General features: G+C 34.4%; 3 protein-coding genes across 4 annotated transcripts; 1 reads left to right on the top strand and 2 right to left on the bottom strand.

Annotated features, from left to right (window-relative positions):
- On the top strand, window positions 468–3,676 carry LOC104737000 (probable protein phosphatase methylesterase 1). 2 transcript variants are annotated; one of them, XM_010457099.2, is made up of 13 exons: window positions 468–703; window positions 816–900; window positions 993–1,063; window positions 1,195–1,309; window positions 1,409–1,488; window positions 1,822–1,906; window positions 1,994–2,074; window positions 2,356–2,450; window positions 2,526–2,576; window positions 2,964–3,044; window positions 3,148–3,220; window positions 3,291–3,368; window positions 3,460–3,676. In XM_010457099.2, exons 1-13 carry the CDS (start codon window positions 579–581, stop codon window positions 3,499–3,501), a joined length of 1,062 nt encoding a protein of 353 aa, XP_010455401.1. In that variant the 5' UTR covers window positions 468–578; the 3' UTR covers window positions 3,502–3,676. The 2 variants fall into 2 exon arrangements, 1 of the variants encoding a protein (XP_010455401.1); XR_759673.2 differs by having other exon boundaries at window positions 469–703; window positions 2,953–3,044.
- LOC104736999 (chitotriosidase-1-like) lies at window positions 4,792–6,269 on the bottom strand. The gene is made up of 3 exons (XM_010457098.2): window positions 5,529–6,269; window positions 5,011–5,406; window positions 4,792–4,910 (listed from the first exon to the last, which is right to left on the bottom strand). The coding sequence occupies exons 1-3, from the start codon at window positions 6,223–6,225 to the stop codon at window positions 4,870–4,872; spliced, it is 1,134 nt and encodes a 377-aa protein (XP_010455400.1). The 5' UTR covers window positions 6,226–6,269; the 3' UTR covers window positions 4,792–4,869.
- LOC104736998 (cytochrome c-2) lies at window positions 19,871–21,357 on the bottom strand. The gene is made up of 3 exons (XM_010457097.1): window positions 21,143–21,357; window positions 20,819–20,952; window positions 19,871–20,209 (listed from the first exon to the last, which is right to left on the bottom strand). Exons 1-3 carry the CDS (start codon window positions 21,252–21,254, stop codon window positions 20,117–20,119), a joined length of 339 nt encoding a protein of 112 aa, XP_010455399.1. The 5' UTR covers window positions 21,255–21,357; the 3' UTR covers window positions 19,871–20,116.

The following is a 21,357-nucleotide window of genomic DNA, read 5'->3' as shown; positions in this document are numbered from 1 at the left end:
TCATACTTTTAAAAGTTGTTAAAATTTTTATCATTCAAGTTTCTACTTTGTCGGCTATGTATATAGTTTATATCATATAGTTGTATATAGAAACATCAATGTATTAATTTGTTCATTTTGTTGTAGATATATCATCCAGTACATATTAGTTGTGGCCTTTGTGGGTGACACTAAAAAGCTAGCCGGACGACTGCTCTAAACCCGTTGGCCCGTTCGCCGTTGCATTGGATTTGTCGACAATATTTTCGTAGTCCTACGATTAGGAGAATAAACCCGACTAGAGAGCAAAACCCCAGCCGCGTGTATTCATTCTACTTTTCCAATAAATATCGACGCTTTGTGTGAGTCATATTAACCAGTTTTGGGCCTAAGGGCCTAAAATGGCCCAAAAATATATAAGCCCAGTCCAATTTGCCTTCGTCGAGGTGTCACCTTCCTATTGAAACGACTGAAAAAAAAAAAAAAAAACGAGAAAAATGGAGAAAAGCGAGCGTTGTAGACAAAGAAGAACTGTTAAAGATCTGTGAGGTTACTTACTTACTACTATATTCGCATTTGATCTGTTCTGAATTCAACAAATGGATTCTTCTTCAAATTTAAATCCGCTTCGTGAAGATACCTCAGAGGAGGATCATGTAGTAGAACCAATAGATGAAGCTCCGGCGTCTGTCTTCGCCGCTCGTCCTCTTCGTCCTCCTTCCACGTCAGTCAAATTCAACACTGATTTCGTTTCTCCAATCGTCAACTGTACAAATCTTACATCGTGTATTGAAAAAATTGAAATTGTTTTTTGATTTTTTTTTTTTGGGATTCAGGAGTTCGTCGGAGAAGTATTCGCCTGTAGAATGGACAAGCTATTTCGATAAAGAAGATGATGTATCAATCACTGGATCTGATGATGTAACGCTTTAACGAATTGCTTCTTAATTTTCTCCAGAACGTTTTAGTATTGTTCTCTCTTTGGCTCTCTAATGGAGTGTGTGTCGTTTTAGGTGTTTCACGTTTATATGGCTGGAACTGAAGGACCTGTTGTACTTTGTCTCCATGGTGGTGGCTACTCTGGGTGAGTGTTTTTTTTTTTATATCCTTGGCTCTTCAGTTTAAACTTCACTGATGAGAGAACTCGCTGAATATGTATGGAACTTAAGACAGGCATGTACTCTATAATAGTTTCCATCTGTTCTTTCTTGCTAGGCTTTCGTTTTCTATAGTGGCAAGTAAAATCAAGGAGAAAGCAAGAGTGGTTGCCATGGACTTGAGAGGACATGGTAAATCGGTTTCAGAGAATGAATTGGAGTTATCGCTCGAGGTATAACGTTTTTTACTAGTCTGGATTGTGCTCATTTGATTTTTATACATTAGCTGGTATTTGAGAATCGAGACTTATGTAGTAAGATGGGAAATGCAGACAATGAGCAATGATGTTTTGGCTGTGATTAAGGAATTGTATGGAGACTCTCCTCCAGCTATTGTCCTAGTTGGTCACAGGTTTTTTTCTTTTCCATTTTGTTTGTCATATTTGTATGCTGTTTTTGATCTCTTTTATAAAGTGTAAACGGCTTCAATATTTATTAAGTGTGCCTGGGAATATATCTTACACATGTAACATATGTTATAAAGTTTAAGATTTTTAGTTGTCTATGATCTACTTGGTACAATGTTTCGTATACTGAACCTATGATTGTGACTTCAATTCTTTAGTAAGGAATAAATATGGGCTCCCTTTGCTACATGATTGTAGTGATAGACGCATGCATAAATCTTTTGTAGAAGTAGTGTAATACAGTTTTCATAAATTGGTTTCATGTTATTAACATACAGCATGGGAGGTTCGGTCGCTGTGCAAGTTGCCGCAAACAAAACATTGAGTAGTTTGGCTGGGCTTGTCGTTGTGGATGTTGTTGAGGTTTGCTTTCTGATAGAAAAGTCTCATATGTTTTTCACTTGGTCGGCACTCTTGTGAGATGAACTGATCAAAGCACTTTCATTGCAGGGTACTGCTATTGCCTCGTTGATTCACATGCAGAAAATTCTCTCAAACAGAATGCAGCATTTTCCTAGCATCCAAAAAGCAGTAAGCAACTTTTAAACACTTGGTTGAATGAATACACAAACAAGACATCTAGCAATATTATGTGTCGTTTTATGGCATTAATATATAGTGTTTTACTTCTGGTCTTTCGGCTGTGATATTTTCTTTTGTTGAATCCTTGTTGATGACAAATTTGGCCTTTCAAGGCTTCCCTCATTGCCTTGATTTCTTTAGATTTAGCTAAATCTGCAAACAACTATTGATTATTTTTAGTAAAGTTTTGTTGGGTTTGCCATCTTTAACGTAATGTATAATTTCTGCAGATTGAATACAGCGTTAGAGGAGGGTCGTTAAGAAACATTGATTCTGCTCGTGTCTCCATCCCCACAACTCTCAAATATGATGATTCAAAGCAGTGGTGCGTATCTCTGTTACTGATAGTAACCATTTTGAGGTATTCACATGTTTGCTTCCTAATGAACCTTTTGTCCAGCTATGTATACCGGACGCGTCTAGAGGAAACAGAGCAATATTGGAAAGGCTGGTATGACCCTCACTACCTCTTGTTTTAATTCAGTAAATCACTGAGCACAACGCAGATTATCTTGGCCATATTTGGTCACCCTGAGTGAGATCTTGTTAGTAATCTGTCATCGATATGTAAACATAAGCTAAGGCTATTAGGTTGTTGATACGGTCGAATAATAAGAGTTATTAGTTACAACAGTTAGTGTTGTGAATCCGAGTGTAAACGTATATACGATTTGCAGATACGATTAGGCAACAGTTAGTGTTGTGAATCCGAGGCAACTAACATTGAATCATAAACTGTCTTTCAAGGCAACTAACATTGAATCATAAACTGTCTCGGATTCACAACACTAAACTGTCTAAACAACTATCTTTAGATTCAATGTTAGTTGCCTTGCAGGTACGATGGTCTCTCAGAGAAGTTCTTGTCATCTCCTGTTCCAAAACTCTTGTTATTAGCTGGAACTGATAGGTTGGACAGGTAAATCTGTTTTTGTCCCTTTGGAACTCTGGCTAAGGTCTCAACTTGAGTTGGATTGAAATCTTTAGCCTGTCGTTATAATGGTGTTGTTAAATTGGATTAGGACCCTCACAATTGGTCAAATGCAAGGAAAGTTCCAGATGATCGTGGTCAAACACACTGGACATGCTATACAGGTAAAAATGCGATTGCCTAATGATTCTTACGTTGACTCTTTTTGAGCAATGATGATCTACGTGTATGCAGGAAGATGTACCGGAGGAGTTTGCAAACCTAGTTCTGAATTTTATATCACGTAACAGAATTGGGCCTAATGGTGTTGAGGTTTGTGTCAGTGTTGTGTATCTATATCAATTCTTTATTATTTGCAACTTTAGTCTTCAAAGTCTGATTATATATTCCGTTTACTTAACAGATACCAGGAATGTGGAAACCTTCACAACAGCCTAAGACTTGAATCAGCCGTCACCACCACCAGACAATGTCAAAGCCGTCGTGTGTTTTTCACTTGTTACGCTGTGTCAGCTTATGAATAACAAAAACAATCTCTAGCTCGTGTTATAGGATTGGATAATACAAGAAAATCAGAGTAAAAAGATCACCTTCGATATTTTTTCAATCTTTCGGTTTTATGCCCGGAGTTTTTAGATTTGATCAAATCCTGAAATGATCCTGTCGAACCACTGAAATGAAATTAATAGGTCAGTTTCTGTTTTTTACTTTTTTATTCATCTTTCTTCTGAGTTCGATGATCATTGTTCTCGAACGTGGAGGCTTTTTTTTTTCTTTTCAATTTTGCATGATATATATATCTCCTGATCTAAGTCCGACGTTTGATTTCATAGAAACCGGATCTGTGTCTCATCATAGATAATACCAAAGAGGTTTGTATATACAAAGAAGAATCATTATCCAGATTGATTGACGAGACGAGAGGAGATGATTAATTGAAATTAATTTGAAGATAAATTGAGCATTCTCCTTCTTCATCTTGGGTGGCATGCTTTTGTGTTTTATCTACGTTTTGTATTATGACTTACACATCAAATCTTCTTATTGAATTTGGATTGTGATCTTTGATATCAAAGAAGACTTTGAGTGGTTGTGGGTTGGCTAGTCCAAATGATAGGATAGCGCACGTATAAAATCTGTCAAATTATTCATTAAATTACTTGATTTGGTTATATCATGGAAGCTAAGGTAATATAAAAGTTGGGTTTTTTTTTTTTTTTTCGTTTAGGTTGTTTGTTAATTTGATAATGTTCTTGTTGTTGCTATTTATATATTGACACATTTAGTTGATAGTGTAATTATTTCCCATTTAATTATCATTATTATTTGTTGTTCTTTGGTCTTTTGTCAATTTGTTTGTAGCCGTTGGAATTATGTGCTGTTAGATATTTGTGTATATTTATTGGTCAGTATTGTTGTTATCAATCTCTCGTAGAAATGGAAGTTTGTGATTTCTCGATCGTTGGAAACATGTTTTTATTCTTATTAATCAAACAAGTTCAGTTAGAAAACGCATACATTTGGTTATATCGGAGAGCTTTTAGTGGCCATATGCAAATTTGGCTCGCAAGATCCTATAATCCTTCTCTTCTTAATTTTTAGTTTCCCTTATCTTTTATAAGCAAGCGTTTTTATTTTTAATTGTAGAAACAAGGCAAGGACACACAGACATTATATTTTTGTCTTACAATAACAGAAGCAATTGTTTGTTCAAAAAAAAAAACACAATAACAGAAGCAATCAAGCAAACATGTTTTATTCTTCACGCGTGGTTCTTACGATAACAGAAGCAAAGAGAAGTCGTCTTGGATATTTATGTTTCGGTGAGTGCGTTAGAACCCCAAGTGTGCGATGCTGTAAATTTCCAAAATCCAGATATAAGAGAATTGATAATGTTGTAGTTGTTTATTCTAAGGACGTGAACTATAATATGTAAAAAGTAGAAAAGACGAACCTGCACGAGATAGATAAGAATCATCGTCAGCCCCAACGTTCCAAGCGAAGTAACCAAGCAGACCGTTTTTCTTAGTGTATCTCACTTTCGTCACGATGCTCTCAATATCGTCGTACATAATCAAAGTGGTTCCATCAAAACAGTAATCTCCGACCACTGTCTGGTCATGACCCGGTTCTGCTTTGTGATACTTTATGAAAGTAATTATCTGATCATAGTTGATCGAACCGTCAGCTGAGACCGCTACTCCGGTGGTGGCCGCCGCAACATCAGCACCGTGATCCTTGTCGTTTGAGAGAGTCCAGGACTGTCCGAAGTATGGAAATCCAAAGACTGCTTTCTTGTCCGGAAGTCCAGCCTTAATCCACTGTTTCAAACCGGAGTCGCCGCATGGACCTTTCAACAAAATTTTATTCAAGTTAAACAAAACAAAAATAATACTCATATTTGGATCAAACTTTGGACGGACGAACCGAAAAAAATCATAAGTTATGTTTTATAGTATAAACTTGACATACCTTCTGGCTTGGAAGGATGATTATACAGACCGGCGGGTGGACCAATGGTAGTGGAAGAACCGTAAAAATCAAAGGCAATAATATTAACCCAATCCAAGTTTTCTTCAATCAATTGAACCGGGTAGTGAGCCTCGAAGTAAACCGGGTAGGAACCCGACGTGTAAACTGGGCAGTAGTAAACTGCAGCCGTCAACAGCAAAGTCGGGTCTCCCGTGTGTCTGCTCTCGACCTCAACCGCTAATCGCCATTCTTCAAGTAGTGTCCCGAAGCTGATCATCTCCCGAGAACTGCTTGGGTACTCCCAAGCTAAATCTAGGCCGTTGAACCCGTACGATCGAGCGATCCTGATAGAAGAATCAATGAACGATTTTCGAGAACGGTGGTCATGTACCATGGACACAAACGCGCTTTTGTCCGCGTGTTTTCCGCCGATCGACAAGAGGGTCTGCACGTCAGGGTTTTTCTTCTGGACATCTTCAGTGAAGTTTGAGAACTCTTGTTCGTGACTTTCGGGGACAACGACTTTGTGGGTGTTAGGGTCGAGGTCCGCGAAGGCGCAAAAAAGGTGAGTGAAGAGACTTGACTCAATATCCGTGGGTGGGGATTGTGGGTGTGGGGTTTTATAATCACCGGGATACCAGTAGGAAGCTTTTACGAAGGATGAGGATTCGGGAGCCTGAGATTGAGAATCAGCCATTTTGTGGAGGCTCTTTCTACTAGAATGTTTTATATATCTTTCTTTGTTTGTTGTGACCTTAATTGTGTAGTGATGATACAAACTATAATGCTGCTTCCTTTGTTTATATAGAGGTTTTGGGAAGAGATATTTACAAATTTTAAAAGAAAACACAAAGTCAACTAATTTTTTTTTCCCTACGTTTATTGATTTGTGGATTTTAATTGATTTCTAAAGAAAAGTCTTTGTTAAATATTGTAACTTAGTACATGTTATACCATTAACTCAAAAACCATATTATGAAAAAAACTACATACACTATACAAAAGTCTTTGTTAAGTCATTCATATCATAGTTAACATATTTCTATTTCAAATATCTCTTATAAGTAAGAAAAAAAAAAAAAAAAAAAAACTTAAAAGTTATAATGACCAAATATCTCTTTTTTTTTCTTTTACTCTTCTAGATGAGACATTAACAATATGTGTAAGATATATTCAGCATTATGTCATCCTTTATAAATGATTAATCAAATATCTAGAACTAAACTATAATGTTGTTATTAAACAAAAAGTCACCTTCAAAACCAACTCCATCTTAATAATAGCAAAAAATTTTAGAATTTCATAATTATAAGTAAAAAAAAAAACTGTTTATGCAAAATATGTCCTCCAAAACTGTTTATCCCACATACTTTAGTCCTCTATTAGATTTTGACCCCCAAAAGACCAAAACTATGACCTGTTAGATTGAGCAATCGGGGATAAAATTTCGCAACTTACAATTCCAAAAATAATTTATTTTCGATCTAAAAGTATGTGGCGTTTAAATCAAAATTCAATCAAACCAAATTCTTAACCAAATAATTGACACAACTCGAGTCCTGACCTGAAATCAAACTCGATTGGAACTTTGTGAATCAATACAATAAAACTTCTGGGTTTTTCAATAAAACTTGTGGATTTCTTCTTCTTTCTACGGATCAATTTCTTCTTTTTCTTTCTATCACCCAATTTCAGTATTGATTTCTTCTTTAGCCGGAGACGATGGTAGTAGCGGCGGAGGTCTTAGCGGATTCGTCGGGAAGATTAACTCAAGTATCTGTAGCTCTTATATAAAACTTCTTGGTTTTTCACCAGATGATGACAGCTCAGTTTTTGTATTGAAGTAGAGACTGACTCATCAGAAAAAATCTGTAACCAATTAAATTATAACAATTAATACAACTCATCTTTTTTGCCAAGAGGGACGATCGATTTCTTCTTCTTTCTACGGATCGATTTCTTCTTCTTCTTCCTATCACCCAATTTCAGTATTGATTTCTTCTTTAGCCGAAGACGATGGTAGTACCGGCGGAGATCTTAGCGGATTCGTCGGGAAGATTAACTCAAGTATCCGTAGCTCTCATACATATCGATCGGCCTCTCGACAAATCCCCCTCCCTCCTACTTTTCATTTCCAGGTAACATAATTCTATTCTTTTATGTTTCTTAATTTTGGGGATTAAGAAAGATTTCTAGGCTGTGAATTTGAGATGGGTATTGATAAACTATGTGTTTGAAACTTGAAATTGAAGGAGATCGGAGGTAACATGTAAATTTTAGTCAATCGGAGGTACCATGTAAATTTTAGTCAACACCACCAGAATCTGTAAATTTTGACTAAAAGTAATATGAATACTTTGATTTGTTACACATATTGATCATGGTTAGGGAGTCCGGTGATCCCGCACCTAATATAGTTGAACACATACATGGTTTAACTCCTCAATTGAAAGATGCTCAGAAGAGAAGATTTTGTATGTAATGTGCATTTACTATTATCAATCTGTCAACTAAGCTTCCCAATTACACATATGATCATGTGTTTTCCCAATTATTCTTGGATGCATGATTTTGGCTCATTAGTTTTTGTTTTCTTTCTGCAGAGGATGATTTGGGGATTAGTTGTTTATTGAAAGAGTGTGTTGTATTGTGATGAACGAGAGTGTTACAATGAGTTGTCTTTTTTGTTTGTTTTTATGCCTTCTCCAACACCATGTTCTGTTTTTAATTTCTTTGTTAGGTAACAGAGATAAGAAACAAGATTTGGACATCCAAGTTCCAAAGAAGAAGAAGAAAGACTTGATTGCTGCTGTCCAGAAGGAGGAAAGTGAAAAACGGTACCAAATTAGCTAGAACCTAGCAGTTCTAACACATCAGATTCTTCTTAATCTGAGGAAGAGCAAAAGGTATAACACCAGTCTCAATATTTTAGAGTTTCATAATTCTAAGTTAAAAAAAAAAACTGTTCAAGAAACTATCTCCAGCCACATATAGTTTAGTCCTCTATTAGATTTTGACCCCCAAAAGGCCAAAAATATGACCTGTTATATTGAGCAATGGGGGATAAAATTTCACAACTTGCAATACCAAAAATAATTTATTTTCGATCTAGAAGTATGTGGCGTTTAAATCAAAATTCAATCAAACCGAATTCTTAACCAAATAATTGACACGACTCGAGTCCGGACCTGAAATCAAACTCGATTGGAACTCTGCGAATTACTTATAAAATCAACAACGTATATACATTTTACCAAGTTATACATCTAATAGAGTGGGATATTTTGTTAGTTAGTTTGTCCAACATTAAATTAATACACTAAAAAGAAAAGTAAAGTCTTTCAATAATAAAAATAGACTAGGTTATAGTCCATTGAATGATAATTAAAAGACTCGTTTATAGTCCATATATATATATATATATTTTTGGTCAGCCGAGCACTACTTAAAAAAAACTCTAAGGTTGGTTAGTCCATATATCTAACAAGTATATTTGTATAACAATGTATATATTGGTTGGCATAATTTTTTTTTTTTGTGTGGGTGTAAATGTTAAGAAGTCTATTTGTCCAATAATGTTTTAATTCACATGCATGACAATAATATCGTGACTAAATTGGATGTTAGAAATTTTATGATATATATATATATATATATATATATATATATATATACTTGTCATTTTATTAATAAGTATATTATTTTATGTATGATGGAAAATAATATATATTTATATATATATTATTCATCGATTTTAAGCAAATTTTCACCAAAGCTGAAGTATAACACTATCATTCTTTTTTTTTTTTGAAAAAACTTAACGTGAAAATACATTTATAGCTCTTAAATAGACAATTTTTTAAAACTTTGAACTACAATTTTTGTTGTTTCGTGGTTTTGATTTTGCAATTATATTCCTTTATAAGTTAGATTATCTAATTATTTTATCTCCATTGCAATATTCGTCCGTTGATAATGAAAATCATTTCTTTGTTTTCATTTCAAATTTATCCGAAAAATATAGTTACCTTTTATTCTTGTAAGAAATACATCTAAAAAGAAATATTGTATATATTTTAAGTGATATTTTTCCATAAAATTAATAGCTTACAAAAAGGTTATCTTATTATATAAAGTATGGTTTCAAAAGTTACTAACTTACCAGATCGTGATACGTGTCAATTTCAAAAGTTACTAACTCATAAGATCGTGAAAAATGTCAATTTTACACAAATGTCTAATTTTAAAAGAAAAGGAATATTAAAAAAAAACACGAAAAAAAAAAATATTACTCACAAAATAAATTATAAAAATAATCTTATGATAAAGATACATTCCTAAAGAAAATCCTTCTATAATAATTATATTTCTACAAAACAATCCTACGTTATATTGAATTCTTGGCCTAATCCTAAAAAAAAATATAAATATAAATATATGTAGTCTGTCATATCTTTGTCATATTGTAACATCCGCGAACCAAAATGTGTATTTTGGGGGGTGTCGGTCGACACCAACTTTTTTCTGGTTTGACCAGTATGATTTAATTGTCGATTTTGGTCGGTTTGGTTTGGGAAAAACCATTGAACCGAGCTATTTAAGTGTTTTGTCGACAAAAGGGTTTTGGGAAGTTTTATCTTGTCGCCGCTGCATTGTTTTGAGAGAAAAGAGAGAAAAGAAGTGTTCTTGAGCTTTTGAGAGGATTGGTTAGATTTCTTGGTTGTTCTTGAGAGATCCAAGGCTAGGAAGGTGTTAGAAGCTTGCTAGGAGGGTTGGATTCGTTGTTGTTGGTCAGAATCTTCCTGCAAAGAGGTGAGTGCATGAACATGACTTATCTAAGCTAAGATCTCTAGTTTTTCAGTGATTTGATTTTATTGTTTCCTTTGAGTTCTCTATGGTTTTTCGTGGCTGTTATGGCTGGGTTTTGCTTCTGAGGATGCATGGAGCGGATTGGAGAAACTTGGAGGCAAGATTCAGGAACAATAATTCGTTCAGACCGTCTTTTCCATCAATACGTGGTTGATGCATAAACTGTTATTGAGCAAGAACGTATGAAATTTTATGTGTATAACCAGAAAAAAAAACTTAGAGCAGATCTTTACAATAATGTATGTGATCCAGTTGAACAAGGGGATGCAGAATCAAAAACATTTACCATCAACGTTCACAGGCAGACCGCGATACATGGTAGAGAATTATCGAGACAAAATGGCAATATGTAGACGATATGGAAATCCGGACCTTTTCATTATTAGAACAGCAAATCCAAAATGGCAAGAAGTGAACGAACAAATAAAAAAGGCGGGAAATGAGAATGCAAATGACAGACCTGATATTGAATGTTGTGTATTTAAAATAACATTGGAAGAACTCCTTAAAGACCTACAAGATGGAGTCTATTTCGGCCTTATTACAGTAAGTAGAAATATAATTTATTACCAGATATTATCTTTTGTTATATTTAATAAAGATGAAGAAAAAATCACCGGAAAAACTACAGAAATCGTAAGAGATACAAATTATAGAAAATTGATTTATTGTATAAATTAATATATTTAGACTTGAAATTCAATTAACTGTTATTATGTTATTCATATAGATAAAGAGTAATTTGAGCGAAAAAATAGAAGATGTTTCCACATGTTTGCATTCAATTGTTGGAAATACTTATTTGTTCGAGAGTCAAGTTAAAATGTTTTATTTTGCATCATATCAAACTTTTACATTCTCAGAGATTGTAGACCAAATAAAGGTAAATATCATATATATTATGATGTGTTATTTTTGCTAAATACAAAATATTATTCCACTTAACATATTAATGGTTTGTCTTTATGTGTTTAGACAAATTCAAACGATGAAAACTGCGGAACGACGTGAAATCCGTAGCAAATGTCAAAAACCAATTGATTATCAACATAAGAAATCAATAATTGAGGAAGATTTTTAAATTTATTTTCTATGCAAAAGGTTAGGTTTTTATACAGTTATTTTAATTTGGTTTTAACTCATCCATAGGATATGTTTTATTTTTATTATACCAAATAAAATAAGTGATACAAATTTTGGATTTCATGAATGTTTGGTTAATAATTATTTAAAGAATATATATTTCAATAATTATCATAATAATTAACTGATAATATATTATTTTAACTAAAAATAATAGTAACAAATATGTAATTAAAAACAAGCATGCATAAACAATGCACACATCACTAAAAATATAAGAATGGATGACCTCTAATAAACATATATACATATATTTATATTATACAATTATATTAAATATACTGCTTAAAAAATAAACAAAACTCCTTGCAACGCACGGATCCATTTCTAGTTGCTAATAAAAGGGAGAAAATAAAGACAAAGTTGTAGTAGTCTATATAACTAAGACTAGTAACTAGCATATTTGTCTAACATTGAATTGGTTCAGATGCATTACAATATCATTGTTATTACAGTATATATAATATAGGGATATGATTGGTATGTAAGATCAAATAAGATAATAACAGGGATAACTTTTATAATTGTTAGCAGAACAAACTTAATCAAATATTTTTTTGGTAAAATATTTATAAAACGTTGAGTTTGGTAATTGTAATTCAAAGTGGCTTAATTAGTGGTTTATACTTTAGACATCTTCGAGGACAAGTTCAAGTTATGATACAAAATAGAATCATATATTGTCTTCTGTTTTATTTCGTGAGATGAATCTTATATGGAAACGTACATCAATGATATGAAAAAACTAGGGTGGGCGTTCGGTTTGGTTTCGGTTCGGTTTTTTCGGTTTACGGTTTTTTTGGTTTTATGAAAATAGAACTATAAAGAAACCATATGTAATTCGGTTTTGTTATGGTTCGGTTTTTTCGGTTTATGGTTTTTTTGGTTTTATCTAAAACCATATGTATCACAGTTTGGTTCGGTTTCGGTTTGGTTCCGGTTTTTAACTGTTTTTTCATGCTTTTAAAAAATAAATAGTTGATACATAACTAAAAATAATCATAAAAATATATAGGTTAGGGAATAGAGACTTAGGTTAAGGTTTTGTAATTCGATAGATTAATAGGAGATCAATAATTAAAGCCCAATGAAGAAAAAGAATTATTGATATTATTATACAATATAAATTTATAAGGTTGAGAAACTAATTAGTAATTATATCCAATTATCCTAAATTCTTATAAAAAACAAAAAAATCATTCGGTTTTACGGTTTTTAACCAGACCAAACCTAAACCAAATGGTTAATTTAAATGAAAACCAAACGGACTTTTAGATTTAACCATAACCAAACCAAACCATTTATTTCGGTTTGGTTCGGTTCGGTTTTTCGGATTTCGGTTGTTTTGCCCACTCCTGGAAAAAAAGCACGTCTTTGTTTTTTTTTTGTAATGCATTTTTCTAAAGCTTTTTTTTAATTGGTTTACAACAATACATTAATAAGCAAGCATTTTTATTTTTTATTACAGACACAAGATAGACAAACAAGCTTTGTTTTGTTTTTTATTTTACAATAATAACATAAGCAAACATGTTTTATTCTTCACTCATTTTTTATTTGTTTATTTCTTCGTTCACTATTTCCGTTGTGGGAACTCTTCCAATGGTTGTCTATTAAGAACATCTTTAATGGAGGAACGGTGAATCGTTTCTGAGAAAATTAAAAATAGATATTTTTATTACACATTTTTTATTTTTATTCATTTTTTATGTATACCAATGATTCTCAAACAACTAACAAGCATCAGCATGAGCAATTTCCGATGGGGCTGTCCTAAGGGCATTTCCTAATGGAGATGCTAATAAAGAGAGTTGTTAATAAAAAATTAGTATAAAGATGAGAGAGAAAAGAAAAAGAAGAAAATCATTCTTTAAATTACAAAAGTAACGTTTTTCAGAAAAAATAGACAGCTTTTAATTTTTAATGTTTACTATTAATAAAAAAATAAAAATAGATATATATAATTATAATAATATATATATACATATACATATTTTTTTAAAACCTTACAGGTTTGCTGCTGTTGGAGTAGTCTAAGTAGCACATGCATTTGATGCGGTAAATTTTTAAAATACATATATACTGTTAATTAATCCGATAGGGCACAAACTATATACAGGACCAACCTAAGTTTTTTTTAGACCTTGTGCCAAAATTTTTTTTTACATAATTTAGAGGTCTTATCTGTATATTTTAGGATTTTTTTTTATCAAAATCTCAAACATTAAAGACCTTAAAATCTTATAATTTGTTTTCAAAAATAATGTGACCTGGTGCAAAAGCACCCTTCGCACCTCCCTATCGTCAAGTCTGACTCCAACGTTCAAGGCAAGTATATATGAAAGACGAAACGAAAAAAATATATATGAAAGAAAAAAAGAAGAAAAAGAGAGACGAACATGTGGTAGATAGAACAATGTTATCGTCAGCTCCAACGTTCAAGGCAAGTAACCAATCAGACCGTTCTGCTTAGCCTATCTCACTTTCGCCACCACGCTTTGAGTATCTTCGTTATACCCCATCCAAATCTTGTTGGCGGAACAAATACCCAACAACGTTGGGGTCATAAGACTAGAGGATTTTTGATGTCTCATCCTTTACGAACTTCATTATGTCATCATAGTTTATGTTGCTGCAGGAATTGACATCCACAACATACCGATCTAAACCAAAGATAAAACCGAATAATTTCATAATCTAATTAAACCGGGAAATCTCGGGTAAGGCATGTTAAATGGGCTTGTGGGCAAAAGGCCACCTGACCTCCCAAGCCGACCTCCCAAGGCGACCTCCCAAGCCGATCTCCCACCTTCAAACACACAAAAGGAAAATATATACGACAAGACCATAAAGGAAGATTTAGTCCTAGATGCAAGGAAGTTTTAGTTATTTTTTAATCTAGATATTTTATATATATAGGGAGATTTGTCCCCTGTGTGGATCCAAAAAATTAATACAAAAAAACCCGGTACAGATCCAAAAAAATAATCCCAAAGCAATTATCGGCACAAATCTCCCTTTAAGCATAAGTATAAGTTAATCAAATATTCAAATCTGTTCACGTCCACTGGCGACCTCCCTAACATCCATTTTGAGGCGATATGGCATGGACCACGACAGCTGCATACCAACTCTCTCCCAATCTTTAGGACAGGTCTCGAGTGCCTTGGCCAAACCGCAAGAGTTATGCATCTTGTTGACCGTCTCAATAATGCTTAGAGTCGGGGAACCTCCGATCTGATCTTAATAATTGAGGACTGGTGGAATATCTTCGACAATGACACCTTGAGGCACAAACCTTGATTCTATATCTTCATCGTTCACCAGTTCATCCTTAGAGAATTCATGCAGAGGCACAGAGGGATCAGAGACAGGGCCTTCGATTGGGAGGTCGGAAGGAGCTATAACGTTTCTATCGTCATCTCGATATGAATCATCATTTAGTTCGGATATCATAAATCTAATGGCCCATGAAGATTTAGCTTTGCCTCTCGACCTAATGGTTTGAGAAGATTTAGCTTTGTCTTCCGACCTCTGAGCTGCCAGTCTGGAGTTGCAAACTAGCTGCTCAGAAATGAGGAGTGAACTCGGGTATTTATAGAATGAAGCAGGCGGCCAACCTAAAAGTCATCATGACCTATGTGATGTTTTGGCTTCCGACCTAGATGCTGATCATTGACATGTCTCAACTTAGATTTGGGACTTCAACGGTACACGTTCTAGGAATCCGGTTTTCATAAAGTTTAGATCAAATAATCTTTCTTATAGTTTGGAAACTCGAATGAATATTCGAATCTACCGAACTGGGGGGACTAATTGTTGGTGCAGGAATTGACACCCACGACATGCCGACCTAAACCAAAGAAAAAACCGAATAATCTCGGAATCTGATTAAACCAGGGAATCTTGGACAAAACATGTTAAATGGGCTTGTGGGCAAAAGGCCACATACATCACTAAGCCGATCTCCCACCTTTAAACACGCAAAAGGAAAATATACAAGACAAGCCATAAAGGAAGATTTAGTCGTAATTTAAGTAAGTTTTACTTATCTTGTAATCTAGATATTTCATATAAATAGGGAGGTTTGTCTCCTATGTAAAGGATCCAAAAAATTAATACAAAAAAAATCCTAGTTCTTCAATTGTTCTTGAGAGAAAACCTACCTAGTTCCACAAGAGATCTCAATTTCTTTTCTAAAAAGCTTTGAATCGATTTGCTAGGAGATATTTTTAAGTGAATTTTTTTCTCCCTTAAACAAATTCATTGTGTGAATCCCTAATTCTACATTTTATAGAACCTTCTTCAGATACATACTCATGTTTGGCTACTCCGGCAGCATAGGCATGATAACCGGCATTTGTCTCTTTTTGGAGAGTTCAGGTCCAGCCAGTGTATGAAAATCCAAAGACTGCTTTATTCTGGGAAGTCTTGCCTCAGTCCACATTTCCAAACCAGAGTCGCTACTTGGACCTATATATATATCAACCAAATTATCAAATTCTATTCCAGTTAAGCCAAAAAGACTACTCATCTAAATATCATCCCTTCTTTAATTATCTGAATTGTAGGGAAATATATACAATAAGGCTTATATACCATCGTCGCTAGAAGAAACGTGCAGTCTGACAAGTAGTATGCTGTACTTAACTACCAGTAGACCACACATATGATCGGTATATTGCATTTCCAAGAAGGTGGTAATGAATTGTTCACTATTAAAAGATGCAGAGCGTAACAGATTAATTGAGATATTAGAATATTCCCATATTTGTTTGGCCTGTGGACAATAGAGGAGAATGTGACCTATGGATTCAGCTGCTTTGAAACATCTTGGACAAATGGGTTCCAAATTCATACCCCTTGAGTTTAATCAAGTAATAGAGGGTAAGGATTTTGAAAGTATGCGCCAAAGGAAATGCTTAATTTTTGGTAATTGATAACTATCTAATTTACACTTTTTTTAGGCATGTTTTTATCCATGTTTTGCATTGTATAGCCTTACCTTAGCATTTTTAGGTCCTTAACCTTAGGAATTTGCATTTAGGCTATTTAGGGTGTTACATTGTTGTATTTGTGCATTTTGGATGAAAACATGTGCTTTGGAGCCTAAAAAGAGCAAGAATGAGGTGAAACCTGTGCATACACCCGAAGTAGTGATCTTGCAAGAAGAACAGTCCGGACCTTAACCCCATCAAGAGGACCTGAGCGCAAGAGGAAAACCTCAAAGCCACACCCAAGGAGGCACCTGACCACTAGCTTCGTGTAGACCTTTGGGCAGAGCTGGGCGGGTAGGTCAAAGAGGTTTCCATATATAAACCCCCTTCTTATTTTCTCGCCCAGACACGCCGCACACACTCACGAACCAGAGAGCAAGAGCTTCTGAGGGAGAGAGAGCGATTTTTACACTTCCCAAGCTTTGTTAGGATTTGATTTTACTTCTTTTTGGATACCCTTTGATAGCAACTCTGTATCTTTACACTTTTTTCTCTTTTTCAATATTTCATTATTCGATGCAATTCTCATTTGTTTGTGTTTTTATGTCGTTTACCATGATATCTGAGTAGTGAACCAAAGTTCCTAGGGATGGTTTAGGTTAGTGAGTGTTCTTAATCGATTAGGATGTTTTAGATTGATTGTTCTTATTAAAAAAAATCCCTTCTAGATAAGTGTTCTTAATGCTAGTTTCAGACCGAGAGGTTGAGAGTAGATCTAGGGTGTTTTGCCATCGAGAGATGTTTGTTGAAAGGCCTGAATCAACTTATGTTAGAGATTTACTCACTTATCCTAAGAGATTAGATGAGTAAGGAGTTAATTGACATTGGTGAATCGGGTTTTAATGCCTGCTTAGTCATGTTTCTCCAACGAGAGTTGGGTAAGAAAGTGAGGTTGATTGTTTCTACCATGAGAGTGGATTAGCAAGGGTTAGATATTCACTGTCTAGGGGATAGATTGCTTGAGGCTTGTAAAATGTTCTAAGTTGATTAGGAATACTTAGGAACCGATTACCCCATCCTTAGGAGCTTTCGTAGTTTGATTGCTTACAGTTTTTACATCAACTCAACCCTTTACCCGAACCGGTACTCGATCAAGGCTTCGTGTACATCCTCAAGTAGTTCATCATTGTGTTCTTATTTTTCCTGTTATCCGACCACCTACTCGATTGCTTGCATCGTGTACTTAGGTTGAGTGATTCTTGTTTATTTCCTTTTTTGCTCACCTTAGGTTGTTAGATAAAACCTCTATTTTACTTGGCTTGACTTGCATTGTTCTGATCATATCTTATCTGCTAGCATAACAACCATTTGGATTAATAACCCTCTATACTACAACTGCATAGGGAATTGATACCATGGGTGAAAATCCTCTTAGCAGTAATATCTTAAGCTTTCAAATTTTTGTTTTCTTCTTCAGGGTTATGCATTGCTAGCCATTACCAAATGGCTCTTGGTAATATCTTGATTGAACTCTTGTTTTGATCAAATGGCTTATTATATCCGCACAAAGGATAAATAAGTACGGTGATAACAAATGACCTTGTTGTATTCCTCTTTCTGGGATGACCATTCTGTGTAGTGTACCATTTCTAAGAACATAGTAGCTTACAGAACGTACTCAACCCATTCTCCAATCTATCCATTTTTCAGTAAAACCAAATAGATGCATTGTTACCTCTAAAAATTTCATTCCACCCTATCATAAGCCTTTGCAACATCAGTTTTTATTGCCATATAATTTTTTGAAACTCATTTTCTGGCCTTTAGTGAATGCATCACCTCTTGTGCTATCATAAAATTATCAGTTACTAAATGTCCTAGTATAATACAGCCTGAGTATCTGATACTAAAGTCTTAGTATAATGCAGTCTGAGTATCATTACTTAGCGTCCTAGATATTTTTTACGTAGTTTACCATGCATATTAAGATAAAGAACATTACATAATGCTATTGGTCTAAAATCATATAGGGTGATTGGTGAATCTATTTTTGTATCATGCAATATAAGTATGGTTTATACCTGATTTCATGTAAGAGGTTTCAAAAAAATCTTTCATCTCTTGTATATTATTTGTTCCAAGAATGTCCAAGTAATGCTTGTAGAAACGAGATGTCAGTCTGTCCGGTCCTGGAGCTTTTTCATCACCAATCGAACATATTGCATCATATATTTCATCAGCACTGAAGTCTTTGGTGAGATCGTCATTAAATTCAGAAGTAACTATGGGAGTAAAATCACCAAAATCTATGGGAGACACCGAAGTTCTATTTGATTTGAAGGCTTTTGTGAAGTAGTCTTGAGCATGTCTTCCAATTTCTTGATCTCCTTGATGTGTATTATTCTCATCATCTTTAATAGAGGATATATGATTTCTAGAGTATCTTGTTTTTGTACTTACATGGAAAAAGGCAGTGTTACGGTCTCCACTGTGGAGCCATTGGTTTCTGCTCTTATTCTGCCAATAGTATTCCTCATTACGGTAAGCTTTGTTTAATTCTTGTTGGATCTAAGGAATCTTTCGTCTTTCATTCGTGTGTAGACTCTCCATTGCAATGTTCAAAGCTGACTGAAAATAATCTATTCTTTTAGAAGCATTTTGATTAGGACCATGTTTACTTTTTGACATTGCCTTAGGACAGTTTGTTTTTTGGTCGCAGATGGAATAATAAATTCCTTCTTTACCGGAATTCCATCTTGCTGCAACTACGTCATCAAAGTTATCAATCTGAGTTAGTCTTTTGTCGAATCAAAACGGTTTGTGTGGGCTATTTTGAGGCGGAGTAATATTTGTGAAAATTGGTTTATGCATGGTCTGAGCCATTGAATTCACTAAATTCAGCTTCTGCAATAGAAAACTTAACCATTACTCTATCTAGACAACTTTTGATAGTGTAATTTCTTCTTTCCCCTACCCATGAAAATCTATCTCCCTTGTGCTTCAAATCCATTAGATCACAAACTGATATCATGTTCTTAAAACTTCTAAAAGTCCATTTTTCTCTTGGAGGACCGCATTACTTATGATCTCATTAAGTAATTCTTGCTATCACTGATTTTGTTTCAGAAATTGACAAAGGTGTGGTGCTATGAAATGATCAGATTCAGCATTTGGTTTCTTATTTGAGTTCTAAACTGCAGCCTTAGATGACACCAACCCGTAGGCTTGACAGTTTGGTGGCGAGAACATTTTTATTTCATCAGATGATCTGATGATGTTAAAGATACTCCGGTTGACATTGCTCGTAACAGTAATATAACTCAACATAGTCTTTTAACAGAAATTTTTTGGCTTAAAAATTTCTACTTCCTAACAAAAGTTAGCAATTTTGAATGAAAAAAAATATATATATATATTCTCATAAATTTTCGTGGTAGGAATTGGTTCATCACTTCATCACATCAATAACGAAGAATATTCGACTTTAGAAGAGGAAAAACTATCCTCATCAACAAAGAAAAAGAGACCATACAAAAAGCCCAGTTCAAGACCACAAATTTTTTGGTCTGATTTATTTATCTGTGAGAAAAAAAATGCACTGTAGGAATAAGCTGATGCTTCATACCAGGCGAGCCTTCCTTATGCGGTACCTTCCTTCAAATAAGCAATGAGATCGGCACGATCTTGCGGCTTTTTCAGTCCAGGGAACACCATTTTTGTTCCCGGAATGTACTGTTAAATAACAAGCAAAGAAAACCCCAATCAAAAATGAGATTCAATCTCTTCATATCAGCTTAATGAGAAATATACAACCCACGTAGAGAAGAGAGGACTCGGGAATAAACTCAAACAACAATTGGTGGACAATCTTATGATTCAGACTATATATAGATATAACTAAAAAACCAATGTTGCTAATATCTCATCGAATAGAAAACAAATGGGGGCATATATACAGATGTTTTCATACACCAAAAAGCTTTATGGTGCACAATTTCGAAAGATGGAAGAAAAATTTCACAAATATAAAGACAGCAAACAAATTGAATTTGTGGATTAACTTAAACAATACTCTAGATGGTACAAGACTCTTGACTGATCTTGCAACAAAACAATCCCTAAAACTAAAAGAGACAAAAAAAAAAAATCAGCTTATGAACAATCAAGAACCTCAGACTCCTATTATGCACAAATATGTAAATTTTGCACAAACCAAAAAGAAGAAACACACTGGGGTTTCTGGATTAACTTTCACTATAAGCTTATGAACAATCAAGAACCAATAATATAGCCTTAATCTTATCTGAAATACATAAAAGATTAAAGAAGAGCTAAAATTACCTTCTTGGGATTCAACAAGTAATCGTAAAGAGTCTTCTCCTCCCAATTCACAGCCATGCTTTTGTTAGCAGCAGAGTATGAATACCCTGGTGTTGTTCCAGATTGCCTTCCGAACAATCCATTCAAATTAGGACCTGTATTCATACGAAAAACAAATCCCAAATCAATACACATACGAATCCAAATACGTCCAGATCAATACAAGAACACAAAGTTATTTGAATAAACTCCCTAATCGATGAGGTAGATCCAGATTCGTAACGATGAGAACAAAATCAAACGATGATGATGATACATAGAAATTATAGATCTAAGAGGACGGACCTTGTTTGTGACCGGCGCCTTTCTCGACGGTATGACACTGAGCGCACTTGGTTCTGAAGATCTTTTCACCGGCTTTGGGGTTTCCGGGAGGTGCTTCATTGAACGACGCCATTTTCAGAGAGAGAGAGAGACAAATGAAGAAAAAAAAATCTCAACGGTGGCTTTTGACGGTTTCTTTCTTCTGAGCTTTTTTTTTTTTTTTTTTTTTTTAAAAA

Source organism: Camelina sativa, chromosome 13, assembly GCF_000633955.1.
Source record: "Camelina sativa cultivar DH55 chromosome 13, Cs, whole genome shotgun sequence".
NCBI lineage: Eukaryota > Viridiplantae > Streptophyta > Magnoliopsida > Brassicales > Brassicaceae > Camelina > Camelina sativa.
This window is presented reverse-complemented; position numbering and strand designations above follow the sequence as displayed.